The 12,081-nt window shown below is 43.9% G+C and overlaps 1 protein-coding gene across 1 annotated transcript; it reads right to left on the bottom strand.

Moving 5' to 3' along the window:
- Positions 1-782: 782 nt before the first annotated feature.
- Positions 783-11,612, bottom strand: gry (trafficking protein particle complex subunit 11 gry). Its single transcript, XM_065230383.1, has 9 exons — positions 11,160-11,612; positions 10,079-11,099; positions 7,915-8,975; positions 7,704-7,855; positions 7,121-7,644; positions 2,409-3,222; positions 2,176-2,342; positions 1,758-2,120; positions 783-1,690 (listed from the first exon to the last, which is right to left on the bottom strand). The coding sequence occupies exons 1-9, from the start codon at positions 11,300-11,302 to the stop codon at positions 1,673-1,675; spliced, it is 4,263 nt and encodes a 1,420-aa protein (XP_065086455.1). The 5' UTR covers positions 11,303-11,612; the 3' UTR covers positions 783-1,672.
- Between the last annotated feature and the right edge of the window lie 469 nt (positions 11,613-12,081).

Below are 12,081 nucleotides of genomic sequence, written 5' to 3'. Positions count from 1 at the left end.
TTCAGAATTTCATTGCTTGACTGCTGTTTCCCGCTAAACGTGTTGATGATCTCTTCGGGGTCGGTGTTGCACTGGGTCGACTAGTTGATGCCCAGATTGGCTGATTTGCTATCCTGATAAAAACCGTACTCACTGGAACCGTCTCCACTGCCACCATACTACATTCCACCTGTCACATCCAAGTTGTCCTTTCCGCCAGGTTTTCATCGCTTTATCGATCAGCTCACGATCGCGATCAGCCTTGGCTTTTGCTGTTTTCATACAATAAGGTATAATTCTCCAACGACTGCAGATCGTAGATGTAATCCTGCAAATGTTTCGCATTGATTTTGTTAATTTACGTTAATGATTTGTTAATAATGTTAGTTACGTTCGAAATTGAGATGGACTAACAAAGGTCTCCAACAGTCGACCAAACAATAAAAATAATCATCAATTTTAGTTTATAAACAAATGTGGATGTTATGGCTGCCAGTAAGCATTAATTTTCGCTCAAGGTTTTGACAGGTAGGTCGACATGCAGAAACACCCTAAAACACCTGCTGATATCCAAAAACACGCAAGAAACACAATCAACAAGCACAAGGTGGCAGAGTGACTTACCCCCTGACTGGAACTCTATTTTGGGACTCTTCACCTTAAAAGGTAGTCTTGGAATGTACGCAAATTTTGCAAATACATAGTAGGAAGATCTCCGAAATTTGTCTTGCATTTTATACAAACGGTTACCCCAAGAAATGTGATATTAAAAAAAAAAAAAAAACAAACGTTCACACAAGTGATTCAAATCAATAAATAATATTGTAACTTCGTATCCATTCAACTTCTATCAACACTTTACGGATGTTGTAACATCAAAACCACTAGCGTCGCCGATTGCCAACTTGCCTATATACCATAATAATATTACACATTCTCAATTTACTTAGGCTAATAGATATCGAGCTACCACTGTCCTTCGATCAGTCGTGCATGTCCCATTCCTAACTATAACTTCCACTGCACGGATCAATTATTTTTGCCTTCATAATATCTACAAATCTATTCGCAATACGGAGCGGAATAATTGAATTAAAACTCAGTGTGTCACCTCTACGTGGTAAACTTATCTAGAAAAGTATCTCGGGCTCAAGACGTTAGGCAACGCAGAGAACCAGAATGTTTCGTCGAATGACATGTTTCTATTTTCAATACATTTTTTGTAATAATAACTCACTAGCACAGATTGTGTTGTGTTACTACTATCGAAGACAACATATCAAGAAGACTGAAAACTCTTCCATTCTCGTCATCTGCCGCTCAACGTTAAATGCTTCGAACGATAGCAAAGATTACAACCTCAGAAGAAAGGTTTGTGTTTTTGCTCATTTTTCTATGCAGTACTTCCACTTCCGCTCGAGCGCAACGCTACTGTATCTGTCGCTTGGATTCCGGCAGAGTTGCCAGCCTTTTTGATTTGATGTCTTCGCTACTATACTAACTCGTCGTCGATCGTCGAGTTGTTACAATCAAACGACTCAATTTCGAACAACTAATGGAAAATGGAAGGGAAACAATCGCCGTACAGCGTTTATCGCGCCCAATCCAACGCCCAACGGGTTTGACTTTTGTAATAACTTTCGCTCGAATCGGCTAAGGCTCTTTCGACGTTAGATTGCTATTACCTACTTACCTATTTCCGCGCTGGAGGCTGTAGGAATAGATGGAAGTTGCCGTTAGCTAGTTGGATGGCAGAAATTTAATCTCAGATCACTCACATGAATAAAAACCATTTTGGGCATCCACCGCTTGACCAGCGAGTCCAGTTCGGCTTTGAGCTGTGCTTCCAGACTTTCGTCGGACGTGTCCTCTGCTTCGGTACCAGCTTGCTGGGGTTGAGTATTACCGACCGAATCGCCACCGGAGGTGTTCGTACTGGCCACCATCGAACCGGCACCTGGCACCGGAGTACGCTTCCCGGATTGCTGGACACCGCCACTGTTGTTGACCATCGCAGTTCCCGCGTTTCCGTGGTAGACATAGTCCAGTTGCAGCTCCGGCAGTGGCTGCCAACCGGCCTTCAGGGGGTACAGATTGTACAGCAGCTCGTACGACGAAAAGGCAAAGATGGTGACGTTCAACTGAGAAGGTGGACATTTAGAAGAGATTTTTTTTGAGAGGGCGAACAAAAATTACCTGCCGATGACCGGAGAACATGAAGCTATCGGAGCTGTTCAACAGTGCTTGCAGGTGAACAATTTTCCGCGTCGGGTTCTTCAACGTGACCCGGAGGGTCATCGGCACTCGAACGTACATCTTCTCCTCCAGATAGCAGTAGATGTTCAGCGGAGGATCTATCACTTCTGTAATCATCATAATGACAGATTTCAGTTTGTATTTATTATGACCTTCAGGACGACCAGCCTTACCTATCCCGTTAATCACAAATTTGGACTCGTTGATCATGCTGGGCGCACTGCTGCGACACCACCGAATGCAGTACACCCCGAAGATCACCATCTTCTCCTTGACTGCACCGGACTGGTCCGTTCCACTGGGTTCCACGGAACGTGCTTTGGCGGGTACCGTTACCGAAGGAGTAGCTGATTGAGTACACAACGCAGCGTTGATGAACCCGTTCCGCTCGTTGTTGGTCAGTTGAACACAGTCGATAGTATGGTTGTAGATGTTCTTCACCTGTGCTAGATGTTTGGTAAAATCCTCCTTCTGTTGCTGGTCGCCCCCGGGGCCAGAACCACTAGTCAATGGTTTCACCTTGAAATCGTCTGCACTACCCGTCGACGAAGTCATTGCAGCACCTGTCGTTTGTGAAGGACAAGCCGGAGGCACCGGAGAAGATCCCGAAGTAGCAGCATTGAGAGATTGGGATGAACTCGTTAGTGGAAGATTCAACTGATTCGTTAGGTTGGCATTAGTGCTACCGATGATCGTGGCATTGGTGGGCAGTTTGGCCAGCAAACTCCGGTTGAATTGGTCGTCCGGCGGCTGACGGTTTGCAACCGCCCCCGCCGATGGGGCCTGCAACGCACCGTGGTCCGGCGTCCGACTACGGCTGAACGTCAGGTGGACGTCGTTGTTGAGATAATCGCTTTGCATTATCCAATCCCGGCTGCAGTTGATGGAGTTCAGCAGCCGAAGGTCTTCGAAACGGGTGCCCTGGCGGAGCTTGGTCCCGGCGACACGCTGCTGGCCCTTGTACGGTTTCTCAATGATGTTGTGATCCTGCGGGGCGAGGAAACGTTAGAAATGGAATTTTTAGTACTAGTACTGCTGGTCGTTAGGACCTGCTCTCTTCACTTTTAACAATATATTTTGAAAAGTTCAATGATCGGATGGATTATAAAACAATTTTCCAACATAGTTGAAGATGCTAATTTCAAATAATAGACTGTGGAAACCCGTGGAAACGAACGATTTCAAATTGGCTCACTACTTGACTAGCCTATTGGTCCCAAGCAAATCGATTAACGTATCCCATTCTAGTATAAATTCTAGTACTACACTATGTTTGTTTTGATTCGCTATGAGAGTTTGACAGATAAAATGAGGGATGCGTGGATTTTCATATGTTTCGAGCGTTTCGAGGGGTGCATTGATTAGCTTGGGACCGAAGATAGTACTAGAGCTGAGCCAAAAAGTTGAGCACGTTTCGTCTGGTCTTAGAGTTACCTCTATGACGACTCTATCTACGATGCAGGAAATATTGTGTTTTGCTGTATGGCTAGCTGCGCGTACACTGAGTAGATAGAAAGAAGATTTTTCGCGATTTTGAAGATTTCCTGCAAAAAGATGAAGCGCGATGCAAGTAAAAGATTTTTCGAAGATTTATTCGCTAGTGTGAGAATTGAGATTTAGATGTGTCGCCCCCCTCGAATGGCATCATTGCCATAGTTTTTATTTTCAAATCAAATTTAATTACCCATCTGTTCAATTTCAGCTGGAATTTTCACTTTTTACGACAATCATAACAAAACCAATAATTGACAGCTATTTATTTCTACCTATGTGTGTGAATGCACTAGTGAATGAACACACACCATCATACACAGGTTTCACTTTTGCTCAGAAAAGGCGTTGCTGTTACCAGGCATGGAAAATCATTTGCATTTATTTCGTGCATTCATTTACATTCATTTGCCTCTAACTTTTTTCTTCAACAGCATTCCGCAAAATGATGTATAAAACTTTTGTAGGTTTTGTTGTTAACTACAACTTTTGCTCATAACTCAAATCTGTATCTCTCATGCATCACGAACTAGACCGGGCAGAACTTGTTACTGTTTTTCAGTGAATGTAAAATTCATTCACTGAAAAAGACTAGTGGCTTCTGTTCGCTCTGGTTCGTCATGCATCAGAGATACGGATTTGACTTGTTAACAAAAGTTGTAGCTTATAGCAAAACCTACAAAAGCTATTTACATTATTTTACGGAATGCTGTTGAAGAAAAAAGTTAGAGGCAAATGAATGTAAATGAATGCAAATGATTTTCCATGCCTGGCTGTTACTGTCTCCTAATGTTTGGCAGAGTTGCCAGTCTTCTTCATTTGTAGTCTTCGGTTCAAGTCTACCCAACAAAAAATTTAAGCTGAAGCTGAATAAGCATATTTTTGGCTGAACAAGCAAACTCTTGCCTGAATAAGCTCTTATGCAACTTAAAATGTTTGTTGGGTATTTCCTATTCAAAGTTTCAAAGTAAAAGTTAAAGTCAAAATCTTGAGTTTGATTAAGGATTTTTAAATGACTTTGAGATCCTGAGCGGCGAAGATGTTTGAAAAGGTATTCTTGAAAGTGCTAAGACCTTTAATCAATTAATTGTGATGACCTCCTGAAGAAGCTCTCTTCACTTTCAGCAATATTATTTGAAAAGTTCAAACATCATGTGAGCTTGTGAAGAATATTTTGCAAAGCTCAACATTTTCGATAATTATTATAATTCGATTATTTCTAATGGTACTATGTTGGTACTACGGTACTACTGCTCGCAGGGGTATCTTGTAGGCAGGCTTTCTGAAACTCCTCAAACTCACTGGAGGTTTTAAAACACTCTTGTCCTGCGAGTTTAGCCAGTCCTCACCTCGAGTGAGTGGCGGTAGGGATATGGAAGAAGTAAACAAAAACTCCTCGAGAGAGAGGGAGAGTGAACTTCAGCGAGAGGATTATTTGACGTGAGGTGCGCTTTTTGAAGGCCCACGCACATTAGATCCGGATTGGACGCGTTGCGGCAAAGTGAAAGCTAAATCTACTGTCTAACTGTCAAATTTACGTTATTCAACGCAAACGGATCTAATGTGGGTGGCCCTTGAGACTCCAGATGACTTTTTTGTTCGAAGCAAGAAGCTCAGCGTTTACTCCAGGGGCCTGGCTGGCGGCCATGTTTTGGATGCATTCATCTGCTCTTGTCTTTCTGCTTACAACACGATTTTGCGTCCCTGTCCTTCATGTATACGTCAGGTGGGTCGTATTTGAATAAGGCCCGTGATCTTCCCTACTGTCAAACGTATAGGATTGATATGGGGTTGCCACCTTAATAAAAAATAACCATAAACGAACGATAACCCAAATCATTGAACTATTCCACAAATGGTTTGGATGATACCCAGAACACGTCGTTAAGCAAATTAACCATACAATTTTTATTAGGGCAGTCTCCTGCATTCTACTCCTCAGAAAAAGGCTACGCTCAACTCATTTCTAAAGCAAACCCCACACGCATCAATATATTAACGCGAAGGGGAATTATTGACAATAATATTGATGATGTGAATTCAGAAATATTGTCAATCTCGATATATTGACGTCAATATAGAATGTATTGACAATACGATTATTGTCAATAAAAGTAATCGTGTAGGGTCTACTTAGCTCGCGAGTAAGGCTCCATCAAGCCAGCTTGTAAGTATGTATTTAAAACTTGGTTCCTTCAACACAGCAAGGGCCTAATCTAGAGTCCAAAGTTGAAGTTTCTGTATAAATCTTGAGTTTGACGCTTGTTAGGACCTCTGCTGATGTTTTTCTGAAGGCAATCTTCTTTTCAATGTTAATTCCACAGTTGAATTTTTCATCAAAATCCTGAGTCGGATGCTTGAAAAAACTTCTTACATTCTTCTGATGCATTCAAAGAAAAACGATCGTAGCTGAAGTTTCATTAGGAGACCTTCTTTTAGACATCTGTTATTTGATGACCTTTGTGCTCATGATTCATTGCTTAGAACAAGCAACATAGCAGGGGTCTACTCTAGAGTTCAATGTTGAAGTTTCAGTCAACATTTTGAGTTTGATGCTGGTTATTATCTCTGCCGATGATTTTAGAGATTATCCAAAGGACAACCATTTTTATTTCTGAAGGTACTCTTGCAAGCTTCTGTTCAAAGCTAACTGCTCAGTTGAAGCTTTCATTAACATCTTCAGTTTGATGCTTGTTAGGACCTCCCGTTGATGTTATGAGGGGACACTGCAGCGTTTTTCGGTGATATTGTGCTCCTGTGGTGCGAGAAGACTTAAGAAATGTTCGACGACGCTGCGAGGCGGAAATATGCTAAAATAGGAATTCTTTAAAACAAGTTAATACCTTTAACTAGAGCATTACTGATCCTCGTTAGGACTACCTGCAAGATACTTTTAAATGTATCAGTTAAACAGTTCAGAAAGTAATTAAAAATGCAAAATTTCAGATATTTGGAAGTTATGTTTATCTTAAAAAGAGGCCCTTACTGGGTTCTAAACGCATTTCTGAAGCTATCAGGGTCTCTTGCAAGCTTCCATTCAAATCTATGCTGCTTGAACACAGTAAGGGCATACTATAGAATCTAAAGTTTAAGGTACTTATTAGGACCCCTGCTTATGATTTTAGGGGTCACCGAATTGATGAATTCAAATTCTGTTCTGCTCAAAGCTAATTCCAAAATTTTGAGTTTGATGCTTGTTAAGACCTCTGCCCATGATTTTAGGGGTCACGGAAGACACTTCTTGCATTCTTCTGATGAATTCAAAGAAAAGCGATCCAAGTAGGATGTCGTAGCTGATGTTTCACCTCGAAACCCTCTGACGCCTTCTTTTCGAAATCCATTATTTGATGATGACCTGATTCGTCGCCACTATTTCTTACGACAGATTACTTACACTGATAAACTGCGTCTCCAGCACGTCCACCCCGTCCGGTGCCTTCACCTCCATGTTGACCCGCAGGATGAAATCCTCGTTCTTGTACGCCCGCGCCAACGGTTGCCGGCTCAGCGTGTAGAATCGGCCGCTCAGTTTGATTTCCTCCACGCACGGCACCACGACCGTGTCCTCCTTAATCTTCCGAACCTGTTCCTCGTTCAGATGCTCAATCTTGACGTTATGACTGCTGGTATACTTTTGGCCGGTGCGATCGCTGGCCAGCAGCTTGGCCAAATCTTCCTTTTCGCTGTTCGGAGTGGACGGGGAATCCGTCACGGAGTGCGCTGCCGGAGCCGTTTTCGTTTGGTGAAGATTCTCCGTCTGGTAGTACAAGCGCTGGCGCAGTTCAATGTTGCCCTCGATCAAGCTGGTAACGAAGTAGGAAACGCTGCTGGACGATTGCATCTGAAGCTCGCCGATGTCGATCTGCACCTGGGAGTTGATCTTCTGTAGTGGGCTGGTCAGATCGGTCGTGAGGAATACTGAAAGGAATGCAGTGTGATCAACTGGAACACAGTCTACAGTGCGCTTCAATACCGACCATTGCTTCGTAGATTTTGCGGAACACTTATGCTGACACCGACGTTCTGCAGACAGAGATCCGAATTGTTCAAAATCTTCGTCGTTATTCGGTAGAACTCGTTGGTCAGCATTGGCTGGTTGTTCTGTTTAGTTTGCGACCCTAGATGAAACCTGCAAATAATCCAACACTCTAATTTCGCAACCGTTAACTTCAAACCGTAAATACTCACGTTGGAATAATATAACACGAACTAATCACAGCGATCTGCTCCATGCAGTCCCGATGGGGATTGTAGTTTTTGAACACCCTCTGAACGTTTAGCTTTTCCCGTAGCGAGAGCACCGCATAGGTTCGTTCCGAACCCATCTGCACTTCCAGCCGGAAGATGTGGACGTCCACATTCTCCATGAATTGATACCGCTCGCCGACGAATACGATCCGATAGCATTTGTGGGGTTCCAGAATAAACTCCTCGATCGGTTTGAGTGTGTTCTCCTCGGACGACGCTTCAATTGGAGCGTACTCGCAGTACTGAATGGCCGGAACGCGAACCGAGCTGGATTTGAGATCCGTCAAGAGGACGGAGAAATTCTTCAACTTTAAAGGAACTTCCACGATGGATCGGATATACAGCTGCAGGCATAGTTTTTCGTCGTTTTTGATCTGACGCTGATCGAACGTGATCTTGCACTCCAGCAAATCGTTCAAGCGGTCGAGATCTAGTTTGATAGGACTGCTGAAGGAAGACAGGGCCGTTTGCCAGCTGGCCGACAGCTCCGGAGCTATCTGACTGCTGGACACCGGCGACACGTTGTGGAAGACCTTCCAGATATTCTCCAGAATCAGGATCCGTTCCGCCTTGTCCATGGCGATCCGCGGCGACAGGGTCTCGATGCTACACTCCACAAAATGCGGCACCGAAGCGGAGAGATAGGCGGAGCGTAGGGTTTTCAGCAGGACTTCCGTGAATATCGTGTACCACTTGTCCACTCGGTAGTCGGACAACATCAGCGAGTACAGGGTGAGGGCTTTCGAGTGATCGCCACTTTTTAGGTACTCTTCGGCCATGTCGATGGCTAGCTTCTTGCGGAAGCGTAGGCATTTGTAGACCTTGTACTGGGCCATCGCCTGCCCCAGTAGGATGATGACGGCCGCCGAATGGTTGTGGGATCTTTCCATCTCCTGCACCAGGCAGATGATTTGCTGCTCCGATACGGGTTCGCCGGTTTTCGTGCCCCGGATACCGAAGAAGTCACTGTACAGCGCTGAGTTTGGGTTGGCGGAGGATGGCTGGAATGAGAAATGGGAAGACTGATTGAGGGTTGGTTGAGACGGGGAATTTTGACTGTATATGTAGTTTCTACAGGGTGGAATAACCTGGAATCTTCAAGGAATTTTCAACTTTCTTTATAAGGCAATTTTTTAAGAATAGAATATATTGAAGCACGCCAGAGAACCTTGGCAGGAATTTTAAAATATTTCATAACACAAAGTAGTTCTGAGTAGGATTGAAAGTAAATTTACAAAAGAATTCTGTGGATCATTCCAAGGCAATTTCCAAAGAGAATTCAAAGAGAGTTCTGACTAAAATATTTTTTTAAGGGATTTGTAAGGAGAACTGAAAGCGAATTCTAAGGAGAGCTCCAAGGTACTTGTAGGTAGAATTTCACGAGAAGCAGGAAAATCTAAAGGGAATTCTGACAATAATTCAATGAAGATTCTGAGGATAATTCGATAAGTACGCGTAGGAGAATTTCAAAGAGAATTTGAGGAAAGTTTCAACGATGTTTTGAGGTAAATTACAAAGGAATATTGTGGAGAATTTCAAGCTTGTTTCTGTAATCATCTTTAGAGAACTCAAAGAAGAGATCCAAGGCAATTCTGAGGAACATTTTACGGAACCACTTGAAGATAGTTCTGAAAGGAATATAGAATTTTAGAAGAATACTAAGTGAATACTGAGGAGAGATATTTTCAGGAAAATTCTTTGAAGATTAAGAATTTTATGAAAATTGCAGGGTGAATTAAAAAGCGGTTTATAGAGAATTTCTAGAGTATTATGGAGCAAATAAAAAAGGAGTATACCTAAGATGAACTCTGAGGTAATTTTTAGTTGATTCTAGAGGCAATTCTTAAAAAGCCTAAATTCCAAGTTGATTCAAACACAGACATTTAATAATAAAATAAATCAAGTGTATGAAACTTCTTTTATTCTAAAATTTCTGACGCATTAAACATTTCTAAGTTTTTAAGCTTTTAATTTTTTGCTAATTTTCGTATCTAAGGCAGTGCTGAAAATTGTATCCGTCACTGCATAAGTTGAGCTACTATGACGACCATTGCAACCGCTCCCGCCATTCCCAGCAAGCGAAATGTAAAAATTGAGTACTCACCTGTCCGCTCGCTCCCGGCTGTCCATCACTTCCCGGGATCGCCGCCGCCGTCGGTCCCAAAGCCGCACACTGCAGGAAGGCTTCCTTCCGCTTGCCGATGTATTCCGCTGCTTTGTGGAAGTAAATTCCCGGATGCTGCGTCTGCAACGGTGCCAGGCCATTTTTGACCGCGTCGCAAAACAGTTCCCCGAATGCACTGTACTGGACGCTCAACCAGGCGTAGTGCTCGAACAGCAGCTCCTTGAAGCCCGCCCGGCTGCGGTACTTGTTGATGTGATTCTTGAAGTGGGAAATCGCGTCCTTCGGGGCGTTCACCTTGAAGTACAACCGGCAGATCTTGTAGTTGACGAAGCCGGCGATGGTTTTGATTTCGAGACAGTTCGTATCCACGATTCGCAGCTCGTCCAGATTGGCGTACGTTTGCCGGTAGTGCTTCAGTGCATTTTGCTGGTCCAGTTTCAGTTCCGAGATGAAGCCCAGCTTGAAGAGATGCCTGATTTTGAGCATTTTATGCGTCTCGGTAAGCTGATCCTTGTGGGAACGGATTTGCTTCATAATTTGCGTGTAGCACGATTGGGAAAGTTCGAGAAAAGCGGACTGCAACCGCAGAATCTGCCCCATCAGGTGATCGTTGTGGGTTAGCACAAACAACATTTTGGCATTGATGTCACAGTTGTTCGTTAGATGGGCTGCGCGTTCGGAAGCCAATAGATCCTCCCCCTGGGGCAACGCAGCGCCTTTTTGAAGCAGAACCACCGCCAGCCGGGTATGTCGACCTTGAAGGGAATTCTTCAGCGATTGTATCATTGAAGCACAATCCCGCTGCTTTTCGCTCCACTGGGGATCGTTCCATTCCAAGTCCTGAAAGAGAACCACCACCGCTGGAAGAACGTGAAGATGCTTCAGCATCCAATTCCGCTTCAGAATCCCCTTCGGATGGTACCACTCGTAGGACTGTCGCTTCGGTTTGGATACCGGAAACTCATAGTTCGATGGAAGCAACTTATACTGGATCGCCTCGCTGGAAAGAAACCAAAATAACAACTCGCCCCAAAATCGTAAATCCAATCAACCGAGTTACCTCTCCGGTTTCTTACTGTTGTTGAACGAATCCCAGATCGTCTTGTGGGTGGCATTTCGCTGCACGTCCAACCCGGACAGTCCGACCAGCGGTTGAGCGGTTGTGACCAGCTCCGATGGCAGAACGCTAGCATCCAGTGTCATCACTCTCCGGCCCTCCCCTTTTTCCTCTTTTTTCTAAGCGTAGCCCGTATTATTCAAGGATGATGACACTTTCTCGTTATCAGCTTTCCTTCGATGGGATTTGTCAGCAGCCCGGAAACTCACTCGCGACGCGTCGAACGCAACGTTTCGGAATCGGACATCAATCCACCACCAAGCGGGAGGCCAGTTGGGTCGGAAAAAGGCCAGTAAAATTGGAGAATTTTCTCTGGGGAGGCTGCGGAAAACTGCGGGCAATCGCGAGCGAACGAAACGGATGATGACAAAAATTTTCGCACAGAAACCGAGACGATGACAGTTTCGGGGTCGATCGACGATGCAGAGCTGTCAGAGTGCGTTTGTGTGCGTGAGCGCGCGTGTTGTCAGAAAGTCAGTGCGGAAGGCCCAGTGCAAAAATAATGTAGGCAAGAGAGGTGCACGGAAAAAATGCTGGCTTTTCACCATCACATCGATCGTCCCGCATAAACAATAACCATAAGAAGCACCTAACCACCAATTCGGGATATCATCCCAACATTATGTGGTATGTTCGTATCATCTATGATATCGTTAGTGTATGATACCCGTTTATTAAGGGTACCATCAAATTTAAATCGCTGAAAATCCGGATTTTTTTTTGCTGATTTTGGCCATGATGAAAGATTAGCAAACTATCCAGGAAAATAAAGTTGCTGCAGATTTCTGCAATTCAAACTTCTGTCAAAATGCAATTATTTCACTGAATCTTCAGTAAATCTATTATGTTTTGCTGAAGCTGCAGT

This window comes from Ochlerotatus camptorhynchus, unplaced genomic scaffold, assembly GCF_037179485.1.
Source record: "Ochlerotatus camptorhynchus isolate MF236.1 unplaced genomic scaffold, CSIRO-AGI_Acam_v1.1 ptg000330l, whole genome shotgun sequence".
Taxonomy (NCBI): domain Eukaryota; kingdom Metazoa; phylum Arthropoda; class Insecta; order Diptera; family Culicidae; genus Ochlerotatus; species Ochlerotatus camptorhynchus.
Note: the sequence above shows the minus strand (reverse complement) of the source record. Positions and strands in the feature narration are given on the sequence as shown.